Source organism: Polypterus senegalus, chromosome 6 (genome assembly GCF_016835505.1).
Source record: "Polypterus senegalus isolate Bchr_013 chromosome 6, ASM1683550v1, whole genome shotgun sequence".
Taxonomy (NCBI): Eukaryota; Metazoa; Chordata; class Cladistia; order Polypteriformes; family Polypteridae; genus Polypterus; species Polypterus senegalus.
In genome coordinates this window covers 172,257,797-172,278,361 of record NC_053159.1, presented here as the reverse complement: position 1 = coordinate 172,278,361, position 20,565 = coordinate 172,257,797, and the positions used below count along the sequence as shown (strand labels likewise).

Sequence of the window (20,565 nt, the reverse complement as noted above, 5' to 3'; positions counted from 1 at the left end):
AGTTAAGCCATATTGTCACTTTTTAATACAGTATTGTCTCAATATATTATATTTGTTTGTACTGCCTTATATTTATTTTCTATCCATCTTAAACAGTACTAAAACAGCAATAGTTTTCTGTGCGTTGATTGTTCAGTGCCATTTTAATGTACAGTACATCTACTGCTTAACTAATCACATGGCAATGAAACAAGCTACTTAATTACAAAAGTAAACCATAAGAGGGATTACATTTGTTATTAATGACGAAACATGCTATTTAGCAAATATGTGGGATACAACAAAGTCCAAATCTTTAAACTGTTGTGGTCAAATACTCCTGAAAAACGCAAATAGAAAAAATGTTTAAATTTCAGCCGTGTTCCAAATGTGTACCACTTGGTTTAAGTGGAGAACTCTATATAATAAAGTATGGTGTGGGCAGAGGAAATTTAAAATGCTGCATTTAGTGTAGCAGAAATAATGATATGTACAATAATTTTTAATTGCATTAATAATGATAAACAGAAGTGGTTTCGTACCAAGAAAAAAGCTATGGTTATAGGATGCTACCTTTTTTTTTTTCTGCTTTAACTCAATTTATTTTCTTGGTCTGTTGATGAAAATGACCATGCCACCTTCTTATTTTGAGTGCATCTGCTAATGATTTGTCTTGTCTTAATGACTACTTTTCACAAATGGCATTATCCATTTTCATGTGCCATGTTTTGTATCTGTTGTTTCTGACAGTATTTAACTCTTATTAATTGAGATGACTTTATATGCACATTACTTCAAAACGTCCGCACAATATAAAGATCCATTGAATTTAACACAATACGGAAGTTATTTAGGAATCACACCGAAGAAAATTCTGTGTTCAAATATTAATATACAGTAAATAATTTAAAAAATAAGCAGAAAACTCTGTTACTCATTATATCCACAAAGCAGAGTCTTGTGTAATTTCAAATATGCTTTCCTAACATGGTTTATTTTTATTTCAGCCTAACCCTAGATTTTTTAAGCTTTTTTTTTTTTTTGTCCAATTAATTTACTATTTGAGCAGATATGCTTCTGTATTTTCATATTTAGAGATAACAGCTAAGCAAGTAAAAATCTAAGTTTTCACATATGCAGTTACCATACTGAATGGAAGTCCTTATTGTAGGTGACTCATTTCAATGTCGGTATGCCATATATATTTACTACGTTAATATTCTTATAAAGTTTATTTAAAGTAAATCTAAAATACTTGAACATCTATGCATCATGATTTAACAGATTAGAAATAACTAGCAGAGTATAATGGATTTCATTTTATGGGACTGCTTTTGATAACCCACGTCAGTGTTGTTACTTTCAAACATGAAACAACTCTGCATACTAAATGTTTTGTGCGTTTTTATTTACGACATACATACAATACTTTTTCAAACTTGCTTAATTCAGCTTTGTACAAACAAAGCTCAAACTGTATTGCTATTATATACCAGTTTCATTAATTCTATGCTTAGACTATACACCTAGTTGATCTGTGTCTCATTTTTTTTTTAATATTCTTTTGTATATTTCTATTTCTGTTATCCCAGGCCTTTATAACCAGTCAATTAATCATATTAAATTTATTTAGTTTTAGTTAAATATTTAATTTCTTACAAGACAAGTAACAAGTGAATCAAGAATAAGACTTGATGTTCCATAACTAACAGAAAGAGGCCTATTTAGACACCAGTCCTAAATAATTAAAGTATAAAACATATTAAGTTCTGTTTCTGAAAGTGCAGTTTATTTTACTATCATGCAACAAATGTGCCATTTTTATAACAATTTCAGTTTTTAGTACAGTATAAACTTACATCTTCAGTGTATTAAGTTTAAAGCCATCTCAGCTTATGTAATGATCCTTTGAAGCAAGTGACACTTTTTTGTAAATATTTATGTGCTAGAACCCAAGATTACCGTAAAAACATAGGCCATGCGTAAGGTAACCTTACTTTTGTTAATCTAGAAACTCTTTAAATTATATAGTGCTTGCTTAGCAGAGGACAGTGTTGGTTTTGTTTTCATACACTTCTCAGACTCTTACTCAAGTTTTTCATTAATGGTATAAAGCTATGATTGTCTTTATACCACAGAAGTCATTGTATGATGTAATTAAAGGTTTCTGTTGGAAGAGAATGCACAAACCTAACAAATATTACATTTTTTTTTTGGAGAGGAAACACATGTCTTGTTTTCCTAGCTTTCAAGATAATGTTACTTTAGATATCTTTTATTTTATGTTTAATACTGCACTTTCCTATTCTTGTAAAATTGATCTATTTGTATGGAATGTTGTGTGATTTCAATAAAATTTAAAAAAAATACTGCACTTGCATTAAATTGTATATTTCAGTACATTTACAATGGACATTCTGTGCCTTGTAGCACTATAAACAAAGTTATAAGAAGATACATTAAGAATGTAACAAAGTTTATTGTGCAACAGTTTCCCTATTATCTTTTGTTTTTGAGTTTTTGTTGCTTGTTTATAACAGTGTTTTAATAGTTAGAACAGTCATTATGGAATTTGTTTTCATACTGAAATGGCAGACAGTGTTTGTTACATTCAGAAAATTAGCTAAAACCTAATTTTAGCGGTTTATCTTTGGTTGTCTGATTTACTGAGCACAGGTTGTTGATTTGTACTCTATTCACTGTCTTTAATGCTGCTATCTAGTATAAGACTTAGATTCCCAATATTTAAGAATAATACATTTAAGTGATCCATGTTTCAAGCAGTAAATCCTAAATCCTGAATCATAAATCGTGTGCTGGATTTGGATAGATTCTAGTACATTGCACTGTTAAAAATTAATACTCTTATTAGTAGTAATACCAGGTGTCAGATCAGATTTGAAGAATAAGGATGTTAGGTGTCTCAAGTCTTGTACTTGTAACTAGAGTAGCAAAAAGCAAATGGATTTTTTTTTTTTAATTTTATCAAACACATTTTTTAGTTAAAATGTACATTTTCAGTGAATAACTTTTTTATCTTGGGAATCAATGATTTACAAAAAAACACTTTAGTCACAGAGGCTGGAATCTTGCTATGTTCCCTCCGTCATCTCCTGTTTGTATTAAATAGAAAACCTATTCTTGTGCCAGTTTTCAGAATCAGTACAACTTAAGCCTTTGTGCTGTTGCTGCCTACATTTGACCATGCTCATGCTTTGCTGCAGCCTTTCTGTTTTGTGTAACAATAGAGAAGACATTGTTTTTTGTCTTAAGTCTCCAGAATAATCGTGCACTGCTTTTAGCATACTCACTAATGTAAAATCAAGCTTGCCAAAATGTCTCTTAGAATGGCCTGATGCTTTTTTGTTTTGCTCAAGGAACCTGAGCAGAGTCCTGGGAAAGCAAGCATGGTGTCAGGTTCTGAGAGAGAGCAAGATGGCAACAGAAGGGTATTTGTTTTTTGTCTTAGCAATTAGCTGCTGGGTGCTTCTTTTAGGCTGCTCTGAGGTGCCTGTTGAAGGTGTCTGTGTTTTGTACTCTGTGCTGCTTGCATGCTTCTTGTAGGCATTGGGCTGCCATTTTTTGTTAATTAAATTAACAAAAAAAATTTAACTGTTTTGAAGAAAACACTTTCCTTTGCACTTTTATTGCTATTATTACCATTTATTTAATTTTCTATGATATTTTCATTAATCATGTAGATTTAGAAAATTAATAAATGGTTTCCTGATCTCTGCATTTATCTTTTAGTTGGCACGTGCATTTTTATTTTTAATATTTCTTTGAAAAAATGAAACAACTCCATTTTTGTTTAACAAAATAGGTTAGAAGGGTGCCAGGATCTAGCGGCCATCTTCATATAACAGAAGATGGAGACTGGGAATGGAGTGACGATGAGCTGGATGAGAGGAGCGAGGAAGGACAAGCAGCAGTTAATCAGGGAAGGGTAAGAACTAGTAAAAAAAAAATTATGATGGAAAGCTTAAAGGTACATACTACTACATAAAAGGATAATTTTTTGACAATGTTATCCTAAATATTATTATTAAATACATTATTGTAAATTGTCACATTCTATGATATAACCACATGACTTGATTTTTTTGTCTGAAATGTACTGTATTTCGTAATAATTTACAACACTGTCCTAGTGCATGCAGTTGATTTTCTCATTACAGCAATTCTGCTGAAGAAATGTTATTGATTATACTGAAATTTAAAGATTTGGCTTTGGTTCCTTGCTAGCCCTCCTTGATCAGACTAAACATGGCCTTGGTCAACATCTTCTTTCTAGGGATGCTTGTGACTCCTTCTGTGTACACAGTGTCTAGTGTTAATGTCTTTTTTCTTGTGGTATGTTGATTAGAACTTGTGAAGATGCAACTCCCTTCATAACAGAGTAGTGTAGTGGTGTATTTGCCCTCACCAACTTTCTGCAGCACAGTACAGTTTTTCCCGGAGGTGCCTTGCAGACTATAATTTACTGTGCCCTGTTAATCCTCAGTATTATAAATAAAGATTATCAAAATGTCAAGTGCCTGCATCCTTTCAGGTGCACATGAAGAGTTGTAAGACTCTATCAGTGCCAACAGGGTTGGATAGCGTTGCAGGCATCTCTCCTTGAGGAACCCTCAGGAAGTTGTAAAAGCCACCACTTGTCCATTTCTCCTGGAATCGCTTACTTGATGCCACTGGTTTGAAAAGTATGGTAAAGTTTTAAGAACTGTTTTTTGTTTTTACAGCCTTTGTTACTATCTGAGAAGACGTGCTTGATCAGGTAAAACATTGCTCAGGAGTCAGGAGATGTACCGGAGTGTGAATCAACGGTATCTTTTGAGCAGATGAGCACACATGCTAGGGATGGGCAGATAAATACAAAAGAATTGATGCTTCCGATCCTAACATTTTAATTTAAACATTGATGTTCACATTAAAAGTGTTGATATTACACATCATATTGTGTAAAACGGGACCTTCTTTTTCTTCCCGCTTTTTATCGTCCTGCCTTCACACTGGCAATGCTGCAAATCCACCAGCCAAAGCACTGGTACTGTGTACGTGAGAAAATCGCAGAAAGAAAGTGAAGCATTGTTCGGAGTTATTTTACTCCAATGAACAATATCGAAGCAAAATTTGATACATGTCAGAAGACTGTCCATTATTACAGCAACACCACAAACCTGGTAAAACACATGGACATACGTCACTTTGCCGAACATGAGGAGTTACAACAGAAGGGATCAGAAGAGAGCACAGACACTCTGGCTAAAAAACCTGGCACAGTTGCCAACTGGCTGTAGTCTGCTCGTAAAGAAGCCTTCCAGAAAGGTAGACAGCACCCAGGTAACATTGGTACTGTAAACGGATGTAGAGTTGTTATAATTGTTTGAATAGAAAAGTTTTTGTTTTTTTTAGTAAGGAGTATGTTACATTTATAGCTTGATGAATGGACATACTTAAAACACATTTTCCTACTTCCAATATTTATAATGTTCATTTTGTAAAAATAATAATAGTTACTCAATATTAGCTTTATTTCACTCTATATAGCAGTACAGTAATCCCTCGCTATATCGCGCTTTGACTTTCGCGGTTTCACTCTATCGCGGATTTTAAATGTAAGCACATCTAAACATATATCACAGATTTTTCGCTGGTTTGCCGCTTTCTGCGGACAATGAGTCTTTTAATTTAGGTTACATGCTTCCTCAGTTTGAGTGCCCAGTTGATTTCATACAAGGGACGCTATTGGCGGAAGGCTTAGAAGCTACCCAATCAGAGCATGTATTGCATATTAACTAAAACTCCTCAATGCTATAAGATATGCTTCTCGCGCTGTGCTTGTTTGCTTCTCTCTGTCTTTCTCGCTCTCTCTGCCTGACGGAGGGGGTGTGAGCAGAGGGGCTGTTTGCACAGAGGACACGGACGCTCCTCTACAAAATGCCGCTTTATCGCGGTGCTTCTGTATACTTAAAAGCATGTATTGATTTTTTGATTGTTTGCTTTTCTTTGCGAGCTCTCTCTGACATTCTCTGCTCCTGACGCTCCTTTATGACGCTCCTTTGAAGATAAGATATGTTTGCTTTCTTTTAATTGTGAGAAAGAACTGTCATCTCTGTCTTGTCATGGAGCACAGTTTAAACGTTTGACTAAAGGGTGTTATTTCATGTCTAGAGGGCTCTAATAATGTTAACAAGGTGGGAGAGTTTATAAGGGCTTAAAATATATAAAAATAACCACACAAACATATGGTTTCTACTTCGCGGATTTTCACCTATCGCGGGGGGGTCTGGAACGCAACCCCCGCGATCGAGGAGGGATTACTGTATTGGTATTGGCATTTTCAGCAAACAGGCCTCAGTACCACCAGGTATCAGATCAAAAAGAAAATCAACATTATCGCCCATCACTAGCACATGTGTAGTTAACTGTGTTGTTTAAAGGGGCATAGGATGCGTGACAGAGGAATGGTGACCAGGGGCCTCATGTATAACGCCATTCGTAGAACTCGCACTATAACATGGCGTAAGCACAAAAGCCGAAATGTGCTTACGCACAGAAAAATCCAGATGCAGGAATCTGTGCGTACTCCAACTTCCACGTCCTTCCGTTACATAAATCCCGATCAGCGTGAAAACTAACGCTCGTGCACGCGCATTATGTAACGCCCCAAATCCTCCCAGAATTACGCCTATTTGAATATGCAAATCAATATAAATCGCCCTTAAGCGCAGCCTTCTGTGAAAAGCACGGGGAAAATATAAGAATTTCAGCCAATACCAAGTGGAGGCAAAGGAAAAACATACTATTTGTTCAAATAAACCGTGGTATAATCAACAAAATGAAGTTGATCGAGTGACATAGCGTGTTGGAGAAACTTGAAAGCTCACATTCACAAAATCGCACAGTGCCGGAAATAAAAAAGAAGTCACATATCAAAGTTGCCGTGAAAAGAAGAGTTGTAAGCCCACTGTCTGATTGTCATATGAAAGTTTATTAGGGTACAGAGAAAAAAGGCACATGGTGGGGAAAAAGCACGAAATGTCAACTTTAATCTCGAATTTTCCACTTTAATCACGTAGTTTATTTTGTCATTTAGTAGAACATTATAAACTTCATCTTAAAATCGTTTAATTAACCAGTTTATCAAAATTACATCGTAATTAAAGTAGCACGTTAAATGCTTTGTTTTGTATTTGATCTTCTAATCGTATGTGATCTATGTGTGTGAATCACTACTTGCTTCTTAAACTGGCTCTCTTCCTCCAACTGGACACAGAGTCCATTATATTTGTGATATTACAGCTCTCTGAATAACTAAAATACTGAGATGTATACGTGATGTCATTTTCATGATGATAGGAGCTAAAGCACGTTATTAAACATGTGTTTCATGAGCCTCGTGCTCATGACAAGCATTTATCTTTTGTCGAAATTTGTCGCTGCGTTTTTAGCTGTGTTGTTATTTTCTCTTTCTGTTTTATATTCAATATATATTGCCATGGCCGCCCCAAGAGTCCTTGCTTTTCTTTCCCCAAGTAACCGATCGCCATACAATCAGCTCTGTAATAGACGTTAAGCCATCTGTAAGCTTAGCGCCGATTCTTCAAAACGCTTAAAGAACATTGAAATATCTTCGTAGTACATGTTTAATTATTCTATCCTTCATGACACTCCCAGTGAAGAATATAGATTATTTAAATGAAGTTAAAGTTTTATGTGTATAATTTAACAAACATATTTTGCTGCATTTCACCTTAAAAATGATATTGTCATCATATGTAAATACGCTTTTATAAAGTGGCCCAGGTTGTGAGATATTATAACTGTAGTGCAAGTTTACAGTGGGGTGATTGTACTTATAAGTACAAACCGTTCTACAAGGAGCAATTGATTGAGTGCATTTAAAGTTCTTGGGATTAAACTGTTTCTGAACCGTGAGGTCCGTACAGGAAAGGCTTTAAAACATTTTGCAGTTGCTGAGACAGCGTGTCCTTAAAGCTGTATACCGATAATTCTCTTTCCGATCAGCTGCTGCTGTGATTCACACTCAGATACAGTGATATAAATACTCCGAGTCGTGCAGTGAGAGTAATATGGAAAAAGATGATCCGCTGTGGCAAATCCTAATGGGAGGAGCTGAAAGAAGAAGAAGAAGAAGAAGAAAAAGAAGTAAGAGTAACAATGCTAAAGCAGTTATGGTATTTGGAATACTATGGCTGTTCCCTGGACCATTATATTGTTACGAGTTAATTACAATCAGATGCATTACACTAATAAACAATATGCGGTTAGTTTCTGTGTATTTATAAAGCCGCGTCATGAAAATAATGAGTAATCACACAAGAACAGTACCATTGCTTTGACGCTGGGTGCCGCCAGTTTGCAAAACCGAGCGGAGAACTTGCGTACGACAAGGCATGAGGTACCATGGAAAAGTGCGTGGCTTTACGCCAAGTGTAGGTTTTATACATCGCGATTTGAACGTGGAAAAGTTCTTATGCAACATTTCTGTGTGTACGCACCGTTTATACATGAGGCCCCAAGTCCCTTGTCAGCTGATAGCAGGGGAAACTAATAAAAGCCTGTCAGCAAAGTAGATGGGTGGAGAAAGAAAAAGCTAATCATACAACATCCAGGGTTGCACATGACTATGAGCCGGTTTAGGCTATAACTGATGGGCTATAATTCTGTTATGAAAGAAAGCTTTGAGCTTTAGTAAGTGGGATGGCTAAATGTAGCCTAAAGTAAGATTAAAAGAGAGCTCATTAGACTGAAGTGCCCAAATTGGAAACAAATTTGGGTGGGAGCAATAATGGAATATATTTCTATATATATATTTGATATATGATATGATATATATATATATATATATATATATATATATATATATATATATATATATATATATATATATATAATATAATATAATATAATATGTGTACATATATACAGTAAAAAAACTGTATGAACATATGAAAAAGTTTGGGAACCCCTCTTAACTCTTTGGATTTTTGTTTATCATTGGCTGAGCTTTCAAAGTAGCAACTTCCTTTTAATATATGACATGCCTTATGGAAACAGTAGCATTTCAGCAGTGACATTAAGTTTATTGGATTAATAGAAAATAGGCAATATGCATCATAAAATTAGACAGGTGCATAAATTTGGGCATCCCAACAGACATATTACATCAATATTTAGTTGTGCCTCCTTTTGCAAATATAACAGCCTCTAGACGCCTTCTATAGCCTTTGATGAATGCCTGGATTCTGGATGGAGGTATTTTTGACCATTCTTCCATACAAAATCTCTCCAGTTCAGTTAAAGTTGACGGCTGCCGAGCACGGACAGCCTACTTCAAATCATACCATAGATTTTCGACGATATTCAAGTCAGGGGGCTGTGACGGCCATTCCAGAACATTGTACTTCGCCCTCTGCATGAATGCCTTTGTAGATTTCAAACTGTGTTTTGGGTCATTGTCATGAAGGAATATCCAACCTCTGCGTAACTTCCACTTTGTGACTGATGCTTGAACATTATCCTGAAGAATTTGTTGATATTGGGTTGAATTAATCTGACCCTCGACTTTAACAAGGGCCCCAGTCCCTGAACTAACCACACAGCCCCACAGCATGATGGAACCTCCACCAAATTTGACAGTAGGTAGCAGGTGTTTTTCTTGGAATGTGGTGTTCTTCTTCCGCCATGCAAAGCGCTTTTTGTTATGACCAGATATCTCAATTTTTTGTCTCATCAGTCCAAAGCACTTTGTTCCAAAATGAATCTGGCTTGTCTAAATGGGTATTTGCATACAACATGCAGCTCTGTTTGTAGTGTGAGTGCAGAGAGGGCTTCTTTCTCATTACCCTGCCATACAGATGTGAACACCATCTGCAGCAAGATGTTCTTGCAGGTCTTTGGAGGTGATCTGTGGGTTGTCTGTACCCATTCTCACGATCCTGCGTGTATGCCGCTCCTGTATTCTTCTTGGCCTGCCAGACCTGCTTGGTTTAACAGCAACTGTGCCTGTGGCCTTCCATTTCCTGATTACATTCCTTACAGTTGAAACTGACAGTTTAAACCTCTGAGACAGCTTTTTCTAGCCTTCACCCAAATCATGATACTGAACAGTCTTTGTTTTCAGATCTTTTGATAGTTGCTTTGAGGATCCCATGCTGTCACTCTTCAGAGGAGAGTCAAAGGGAAGCACAACTTGCAATTGACCACCTTAAATACCTTTCCTCATGATTGGACACACCTGTCTGTGAAGTTCAAGGCTTAACAAGCTAATCCAACCAATTTAGTGTTGTAAGTAATCAGTATTGAGCAGTTACATGCATTCAAATTAGCAAAATTACAAGGGGACCCAAATTTTTGCACAGCCAGTTTTTCACATTTGATTTAGTTTCATACAACTAAATACTGCTTCACTATAAATCTTTGTTCGGAACACCCCCTGTACTCAGATGTTCCTAGGAAATGAAAGACACACCACTGTTATCTTTTTTGTTGAAAGTACGTAAATTATTATGCAGGCTCAGAGGGGTTCCCAAACTTTTTCATATGGCTGTATGTATGTGTGTGTATATATGTATATGTGTGTGTGTACATTTATATGAATGTATGTTTTTTTGTGTGTGTGTATGTGTATATATATATATATATATATATATATATATATATATATATATATACACACACTCACCTAAAGGATTATTAGGAACACCATACTAATACAGTGTTTGAGCCCCTTTCGCCTTCAGAACTGCCTTAATTCTACGTGGCATTGATTCAACAAGTTGCTGAAAGCATTCTTTAGAAATGTTGGCCCATATTGATAGGATAGCATCTTGCAGTTGATGGAGATTTGTGGGATGCACATCCAGGGCACGAGCTCCGCTCCACCACATCCCAAAGATGCTCTATTGGGTTGAGATCTGGTGACTGTGGGGGCCATTTTAGTACAGTGAACTCATTGTCATGTTCAAGAAACCAATTTGAAATGATTCGAGCTTTGTGACATGGTGCATTATCCTGCTGGAAGTAGGATGGTGGTCATGAAGGGATGGACATGGTCAGAAACAATGCTCAGGTAGGCTGTGGCATTTAAACGATGCCCAATTGGCACTAAGGGGCCTAAAGTGTGCCAAGAAAACATCCCCCACACCATTACACCACCACCACCAGCCTGCACAGTGGTAACAAGGCATGATGGATCCATGTTCTCATTCTGTTTACACCAAATTCTGACTCTACCATTTGAATGTCTCAACAGAAATCGAGACTCATCAGACCAGGCAACATTTTTCCAGTCTTCAACTGTCCAATTTGGGTGAGCTTGAGCAAATTGTAGCCTCTTTTTCCTATTTGTAGTGGAGATGAGTGGTACCCGGTGGGGTCTTCTGCTGTTGTAGCCCATCTGCTTCAAGGTTGTGCGTGTTGTGGCTTCACAAATGCTTTGCTGCATATCTTGGTTGTAATGAGTGGTTATTTCAGTCAAAGTTGCTCTTCTATCAGCTTGAATCAGTCAGCCCATTCTCCTCTGACCTCTAGCATCAACCAGTCATTTTCGCCCACAGGACTGCCGTATACTGGATATTTTTCCCTTTTCACACCATTCTTTGTAAACCCTAGAAATGGTTGTGCGTGAAAATCCCAGTAACTGAGCAGATTGTGAAATACTCAGACCGGCCCGTCTGGCACCAACAACCATGCCACGCTCAAAATTGCTTAAATCACCTTTCTTTCCCATTCTGACATTCAGTTTGGAGTTCAGGAGATTGTCTTGACCAGGACCACACCCCTAAATGCATTGAAGCAACTGCCATGTGATTGGTTGATTAGATAATTGCATTAATGAGAAATTGAACAGGTGTTCCTAATAATCCTTTAGTTGAGTGTATATATATACACATTCTTTGGGGTGCGAGCAACTGTTGCTGGGGGTGCCAGAATCCATCAAGGAAGAAAAATGAAAAACATTATTTGTACAAAATCTTTATTTATTTATCCATTCCTAAATAATTAAATGGGCAGGCTATTTCGTATCAGTGCAATATGCTGCTTGTTAAAACGGATGACTCCTGCTCTTGCGTGCAAGTCTGCGTGGATATTATGAACTATCGTATCTGTTCAAGTTTTATTTAAATTTTAAACAGAAGGAATTTTTATTTATCTTTGGTAGCAATGTAAGTTAAATGTAGGCATCATTGCATAAATTTTTCTTCACCATAGAAATGTAAAGAGTAAATTCGGCTTACATTCCAACCAAAGATATTTGTGTCGACTAAATAGAACTGGAAAAGATATATTTTTTCGAATATGATCGCACAATTCAGATCGCGTTGACGCGCACTACATCAAGCCCGCGTGCTATTGTGGTTTTGCCTGCGTGCCTCAATAAGTCACCCTCTCCTCGCTCTTACTTTTTTACCATTCATCTAATGATTACACTGAGTATGGCTTTACCAAAACAATCATTGACGGCGAATAAAGTATCCATTATTCATAAAGCTTCAATTGGTGATCTGTCTTTCTGCGTTAACCGCATATTTTTTCATACGTCTCAAACCAAGGTGGTGCGATTGGAAAATGAATCGGGAAGAGCTGATATATATGTATGTGTGTGTGTGTGTGTGTGTGTGTGTATATGTATGTATATATATATATACTGTATATATACTAGACATTAAGCCCGTTACAATAACGGGTGCTAGAACAGTAGTGCATAAACATTTGTATGAACAGTCTATATTAAATGGCAAGGGACCTTGTATGTGGCTGTAATATGCGTCATTGTATTGTGTGCCTTTAATTTACTCTCAGTAATACTGGTTTCTATTTCCGTAAAATGCCTGTAATTTTCTCGGAAAGTAATACAGTGGAACCGAAGTAATTTCCCCCATAGGATTGTATGTAAATACAATTAATCTGTTACAGACCGTATGAACTGTATGTAAATATATATATATTTTTTTAAGATTTTAAGCACAAATATAGTTAATTATACCATTGAATGCACAGCATAATAGTAAACTAAATGTAAAAACATTGAATAAAACTAAGAAAACCTTGTACAACAGAGAAAGCTAACACTGCAACAGTTTGCGCTATAGCCTTACGACCCGCTTGCTAAAAACACCTTTTTTAATGAGTTTTAAGCACAGGGAAAAAATGAACATTTGAAAAATCCGTAATCTAATAAACAACCAAGAAAAGTAACATTGCAACAATGCACGCGTGCGCCTGTGTGTGTGTGCGTGCGTGTCTGTCTCTGTCGCGGGCCTGCGTGTGTGTGTGTGTGTGCGTGCGTGCCTGTCCGTCTTTCGCGTGGGCCTGCCTGCATGCGTGCGTGCGTGCCTGTCTGTCTCTCGCGCTTGCGTGCGTGTCTGTCTGTCTCTCTCATGGGCCAGCGTGCGTGCGCGTGTGTATGTGTGTGCGTATGTGTGTGCGTGCGTGCGCCTGCCTGCCTGCGTGCGTTATAATATAATATATAATTTGCGGTCATCAGGCGTACACACTCAGTGCACCCCCTCTCGGGAATCGAACCTCGGACGTCGGCGCTAGAGGCGAAGCCTCTTCCATTGCTCCACGGCGTGTGGTTTGTCTATTTGAGAGTATGTAGATCGGGGTGTGTTAAAAGAAGTTATGAAAAAGAAAAGGGAACATTTTAAAAATAATGTAACATGATTGTCAATATACAGTAATTGTTTTGTGAGTGTTAGGAGTGTTGCTGTCATCAAGGATTTGATTATTATTATTTCTTTTAATCAGGTTCGTATTTGTAGGATGTGTTGTGCTCAAGATACATTCCGTGTTTGTCAATCGTCGTAAAGATAACAGGTTTCATTCATCGATTCATTTCTTACTGCATCAATAAAAAGCTCGTCTTCCTCTTTATCTGAGACGTGACACACTGCATGCACAGGTTTTTTTTTATACTGTCTTCCTTTAGCGGGACATTGACTTTTTCCACCGTGTGCTTTGTTTCCGCAGTAGCTGCACATATGAATATGCTTGTATGTGTCACACGCTTCATATTTTTTTGCTGCCTTCTCAATTGTGTAATTTGGTTTTTGTTCAGCACTCTTTGGAACTGTTGCTTTTTGTCTGTGCACTGCGTCAGTTCACGTGAGCCGCTCGGTGTACATGCATCGAATGTTCCCAGCTGTGCTGGTGCCATCTCGTGCGATGTTTAATGTTAGCTAAGACCCGGCACTTAAAAGTTTCTCTCGCAGTTTCGCTGAGTTTGTGCCAAACACCACCCTGGCCATCTCATCTTCCTCTGCATAAGCACAGTCCTTCACCCGTGAATATTTAGCGGCAGTGTTTCTATTGGATTGCCGCTGACGGATGGCCTTATATGGGCAGGCACTAAATTACGTGGGAGGCGGAGGCGGCCATCGAGCAAAAGTCTATTATAGTATATGGACGAAAAAATAGGTTCCAGTTATGACCATTACGCATAGAATTTCGAAATGAAACCTGCCCAACTTTTGTAAGTAAGCTGTAAGGAATGAGCCTGCCAAATTTCAGCCTTCTACCTACACGGGAAGTTGGAGATTTAGTCAGTCAGTCAGTCAGTCAGTCAGTGAGGGCTTTGCCTTTTATTAGTATAGATAACAATGCAATTTAGAGCAGTTGTATATTTGTACAAGTTATAATATTACTAGAAGTGAGGAAAAAATCAATTCAGTACAGTACTGCAGTTTTTTTCTAACTATATATCACTAGCAAAATACCAGCTTCAGCGAGAAGTAGTGTGTTAAAGAAGCAATGAAAAAGAAAAGGAAACATTTTGAAGATAACGTAACATGATTGTCAATGTAATTGTTTTGTCACTGTTGTGAGTGATGAGTGTTGTTGTCATATATATATATATATATATATATATATATATATATTTACACACACACACATAAACACATATATATATATACATATCTATACATATATACATACATGTATATATATCTACATATATACACATATATACACACACACATAAATACATACACACATACATACATACACACACATATATACACACAAATACATATATATATACATACATACACACACACATATATATAAACATATATATACATATACATACATATCTACATATATACACACACAGCTATTTCGTATCAGTGCAATACGCTACTTGTTAAAACGGATAACTCCCGCTCTTACGTGCAAGTCTGCGTGGATATTATGAACTATCGTATTTGTTCAAATTCTATTTAAATTTTAAATAGAAGGAATTTTTATTTAGTCGACAGAAATATCTTTGGTAGGAATGGTAAAAACAGACAGGAATATTATTCGTGAATAAATCAACTCAAACCTTAAACAACTTATAATATTTTGCTCTCCATAAAAATATATCCTGTCTAAATTATACAAGTTAGAAATAAAGTAAATGTTAAAAGAACAAACACATTTCTTTACTCTTATGTAATTTTATATAAAAAATAAACTTAGATTTTAAATATCCCAAAAGATTTTGCTCTCCATAAAAATATATCCTGTCAAAATTATACAAATTCAAATATGAACATGCTGCATAACAAAACCTAGAAATATAAATAAAATGTGTTCCTTTCAGCAATAACAAATCAAATCATTCAGTTGTCTTTGCTCATATGTCATTTTAGAGCTAAACGCCTGGCGTCTTTTTTTGGCAACAGGTTCGTTTATGTTTGGTGTGAGGTTCTGTGTTGTGGAGATTCTCAGGATGGATTGCAGGTGCTCATCAGTGAGGCGACTCCTGTGTGCTGTTTTGTTAGTCTTTATCACTGAGAAGAGCTTCTCACACAGATATGTGCTACCAAACATGCACAAGGTTCGAGCCGCATGTAGACGGACTTTTTTTGTTCTTCGAAGTCACCAAAGCGCCGTGCAAACTCAGTGCGCTCAGTTTATCAGCAAAGTGCGTATTTGGGAACACCGTAGTGACGACTTGGTTTAACATTACTTGGGAACAGGGAAAGTGGGTCAAGGTGCACTGGTGCATTTGTGTCTCCCATAAAAGCAGCTTCACTTGAAATCACTTTGTGATTGTGCACGGTAAAAACGTCTGCTGAAGTGTCAGATTCTTATTTAATTCTTCTGCTTTCTGTATCTTCTTCTTCAGGTTACCGTGATGTTTTGTCTCATAGTGCCGTCTTAGATTAAATTCTGTAATTACAGCCACATTAGCTCCACAAATGAGACACACGGGTTCAGTAAACATATACTCAGCCTCCCATCGGTTTTTAAAGGCTCTATTTTCAGAATCAACTTTTCTCTTCAGCATCGTGTGAGCTAGCTTCGCAATAACTTGCAGCATCATAAGCTAGACTTGATTAACGCGTAAGTGTTGGCAAGGCAGCTGAAGCGCTGCATTATGGGATCTGTAGTTTATTGTGTTACCAGCGCTTCATATACCCGGCTTTAATAACAATAATACAGTATATAAAATGATCTCGCGGGCGGATATAATTACGCGGGCGGATGTGGCCCGCCCTTGAGTTTGACACATATGGACTAAATAGAACTTGAAAAGATATATTTTTTCAAATGTGATCGCGCAATTCAGATAGAGTTGACGCGCACTACAGCCTGCATGCCTCAATAAGTCATCCTCCCCTCGCTCTTACTTTTTTACCGTTCATCTAATGAATACACTGAGTATGGCTTTACCAAAACAATCATTGATGGCGAATAAAGTATCCATTATTCGAGTATGTAGATCGGGATATATATATACATATATATATATACCCGCGTATCGCAGCGGAGAAGTAGTGTGTTAAAAAAGCTTTTTAGTTTTGGATTTATGAATATGCTTGTATGTATCAGACGCTTCATATTTTTTGCTGCCTTTTCAATTGTGTAATTCGGTTTTTGTTCAGCGCTCTTTGGAACTGTTGCTTTTTGTCTGTGCACTGCGTCAGTTCACGTGAGCCACTCGGTGTACATGGTGCCATCTCGTGCTATGTCCATGGCTGTATTTCATGTTACCTTAGTCCTGGCACTTAAAACTTTCTCTCGCAGTTTCGCTGAGTTTGTGTCAAACACCACCCTGACCATCTCATGTTCCTCTCCATAAGCACAGTCCTTCACCCGTGAATATTTACCCGTGGCAGTTTGCTATTGGATTGTCGCTGACGGACGGCCTTATATGGGCAGGCACTAAATTACAAACGCCAGCGGCAGCCTGTCTATGAACTTAATTTAAAGTGTAGGTTTACATCATGCTTTGTTTCCGAAGTAGCAGAACTCATGAATATGGTTGTATATGTCACTCGCTCGCTTCTTATTGTTTCGCTGCCTTCTCAATTATATAATGCATGTTTTCTTCAGCGCTTTTTGGAGGTCTTCCTGATTTTCTATGTACTGCGTGATTACGTGGGAGGCGTGATGATGTCACACGAAACTCCGCCCCCACGGCGTTGAAGCTCATCTACATTACAGTAAATGGAGAAAAACTGCTTCCAGTTATGACCATTACGCGTAGAATTTCGATATAAAACCTGCCCAACTTTTGTAAGGAAGCTGTAAGGAATGAACCTGCCAAATTTCAGCCTTCCACCCACACGGGAAGTTGGAGAATTAGTGATGAGTGAGTGAGTGAGTGAGTGAGTGAGTGAGTGAGTGAGGGCTTTGCCTTTTATTAGTATAGATTAGTGCACAGAGAATAAGTATTTTTTGGCATTATTTATAAGTAAAGGAATCCTAGTTTGTGTGCATGCATACAACATCTGTAGAAATATATTTTATACAGTGTTTGAAATATTTTTGCCTCTTTACAGCAGTAGGACAAAGGAAAAAGTACGATCACACTAAAGTTTGGATTTGATGCTCCCATTCCATATGATGCCTTCTTTTTGCTTCACGCACATCCACCTTTACATTTGATTAAGTAAATAGACATGTTTGTAAAATGGATCACTTCATTGTGTGACAGGCTATTGCAAAATCTGTTCTTAGCATGAGGGACAGTAACACCACCACCAGCATAATGCTCAGAAAATAAAAGTTAGATTGCCAAGTGATTGAAATGCTTGCTGATAAAATACCTCATATGTATTGCAAACATTTCTGAGCTTTCCTTCATAGTTTGGGTGGTGATTTTGTGAAGGGTGTCAAAACAAAAAAAAACCCAAAACTGTACTAATCTACTAAGCATCACATGTCTGCATGTGATGAGTGATGTTTAATTTCTCCATAATTGTATTTACAGTAATCCCTCGCTATATCGCGCTTTGACTTTCGCGGTTTCGCTCTATCGCGGATTTTATATGAAAGCATAACTAAATATATAACGCAGATTTTTCGCTGCTTCGCGGTTCTGGACAATGTGTCTTTTTACTTCCTGTACATGCTTCCTCAGTTGGTTTGCCCAGTTGATTTCATACAAGGGACGCTATTGGAGGATGACTGAGAAGCTAACCAATCAGAGCACGGAGTTAAGTCCTCCTGACTGAGAAGCTAACCAATCAGAGCACGCAGTTAAGTTCCTGCTTGCTGAATGCAGTGTTAACCAGGAAGTCTCGTCTCGCTCATTCAGCATCAACGTGTTTCGCTGTGTAAAGAGTTGTGCTCTTTTGTGTTTATCTTTGTGCATAGTCAAGCCCTTCATTATGGCTCCAAAACGATCTGCTACTGCTTCAGGGGCCGTGCCCAAGCAAACGGAAGATGTTAACGATTGCGAAAAGGTAAACGTTTTGGATTTGTTGAAGGCTACGATTCTTTTTATTTAAAAAGTAGGAAAGGAATATAAGATCTACGGCCGCAGTGTCCTTTTAACCAGGGTGCAAAACGAGTTGTAAGTGGATGTAATAAGGCAGTAGTCTGGGTGGAATCTACTTTAGGGATTTGGATTGAAGAAGAACAACGGCAGTGCTACACAATCGCCTGAAGAGGCTCCTTTAAGGGCTGTAACGCTCTCCTTTGTTGTGCAGTAAAATTAAACTCATTGTTATCGGACAAGTCATCGTGTCATTGCTGGTGAGTAACCATAATTAATTTTCTACTTACAGTACTTAGTACATGTACGTACGTTTAGTGTCACTGTACACATACATTTGCTGTATACTATTTTTCTTGCATTGTACGTATTTATTGCCGGTGGCCTGTCTTTCGTAATGGCTGTAACATGTGATATCGGAGACACTCAATATCTTTAAAATAATATTTAGGTTTTACTGTATATAAACAGTGTGTTTACATACATAATTTCAATGAATCTTACCTAATATCTAAGAGAATACAAAGGGATTATGCTGTATAACTCTGCGGGGAATATTTATAAACAGTGTGGGAGAGTTTATAAGAGCTTAAAATATATAAAAATAACCATAGAAACATATGGTTTCTACTTCGCGGATTTTCACCTATCGCGAGGGGTCTGGAACGCAACCCCTGCGATCGAGGAGGGGTTACTGTATTTATTTAATTTAGCCAACAGACTAGCTAATGCCAAATAAAATGTTAAATTAGCAAACAAGATTGGGAACTTGTGTTAATGAATCTAAGAGTGTGCTCCGCAAAAAACAATCATCATAGCAGTGACCTCTAAATCGTTCAGATAGGTCTATTCTTCAAGTTAGGTACTGTATTTATCTCTAACAGTCCGGTTGTTGCCCAGAATCTGTGGTACTAAGTAAACATGGATCCCCTAGAAACATGTCTAAAACAATAATCAGCCATCATTCAGTTTTACTGTAATTCTCTAAATATGCCACCCATATACTACAGTGACACCACTTAGTTGATCACTTCTTGTGATCGCCCCTCTCTTTTTGTTAGTTTTCTTTGACACTTTTACAAGCTCAGCAACTCAGTTCCACTTCCACATGGATCTTTGTTATGAACACATATTAATGTCTGTTTGGTTAGCCCATCTTGCCATTGCAATCTTTTAATTCCTCAGTTGGTAAAGTGCACCTATGGTTGGAAGACAAAAATAAAACAGTTGTACTAATAACTGGCAATCATTAAGGAATCTTCATTAATAAAATCTTTTAATTCCTGGTGTGCCCCTTCTGCTGTATTGGTGCTGACTGACAGTCTGCTGTTATACATCTTCATGGCAGAGGGGATATAATGGTTTGCTGGTATTAAAACTCAAAATACTGCACCAATGGATTAAAATGTTAGTATTTTTCACATAATAGTTTTTAGTGAAGTAAATCTGTGTATTTTAACATATAATCTTCAACACAGAATTGCATTGGTAAGTGATTGTTAGAAGGTCCACTGTATATTTGACATTTACAAGTTGGTCCTAGATCTGAAACACTTTCAGTACCACAATGACTTACATGAAGCATGTCTGATGGAACCAATATGTTGCTTATTGCTTATGTAATTGCATTTTTATTTAAAAAGATATAAAAATAAATATGTACATTGCTTAATTTGCAATTTTTTCCACTTTGATAAAAATAAGTCTCATTCACTATTTTCATATACCCCATGCCCCTATTGTATTGGTTTTTTTTTTCATTCCAGCAGATGCATTCATTTTGTTTTTCACAATGTTTCAACAAATAAAGCTTAATATGAATCATGCATTTTGGAATGCTGTCA

General features: G+C 37.1%; 1 protein-coding gene across 2 annotated transcripts in view; it reads left to right on the top strand.

Annotated features, from left to right (window-relative positions):
* Nucleotides 1-20,565, top strand: part of stk39 (serine threonine kinase 39) — a 161,048-nt gene that overhangs the window by 73,440 nt on the left and 67,043 nt on the right. The window contains exons 11-12 of one of the 2 annotated variants that reach the window (XM_039757539.1): nucleotides 3,357-3,428; nucleotides 3,803-3,925. In XM_039757539.1, coding sequence (XP_039613473.1) covers nucleotides 3,357-3,428; nucleotides 3,803-3,925 — 195 coding nt within the window. The remainder of the gene's footprint in view (nucleotides 1-3,356; nucleotides 3,429-3,802; nucleotides 3,926-20,565) is intronic. The other variant, XM_039757540.1, reaches the window with a different exon arrangement.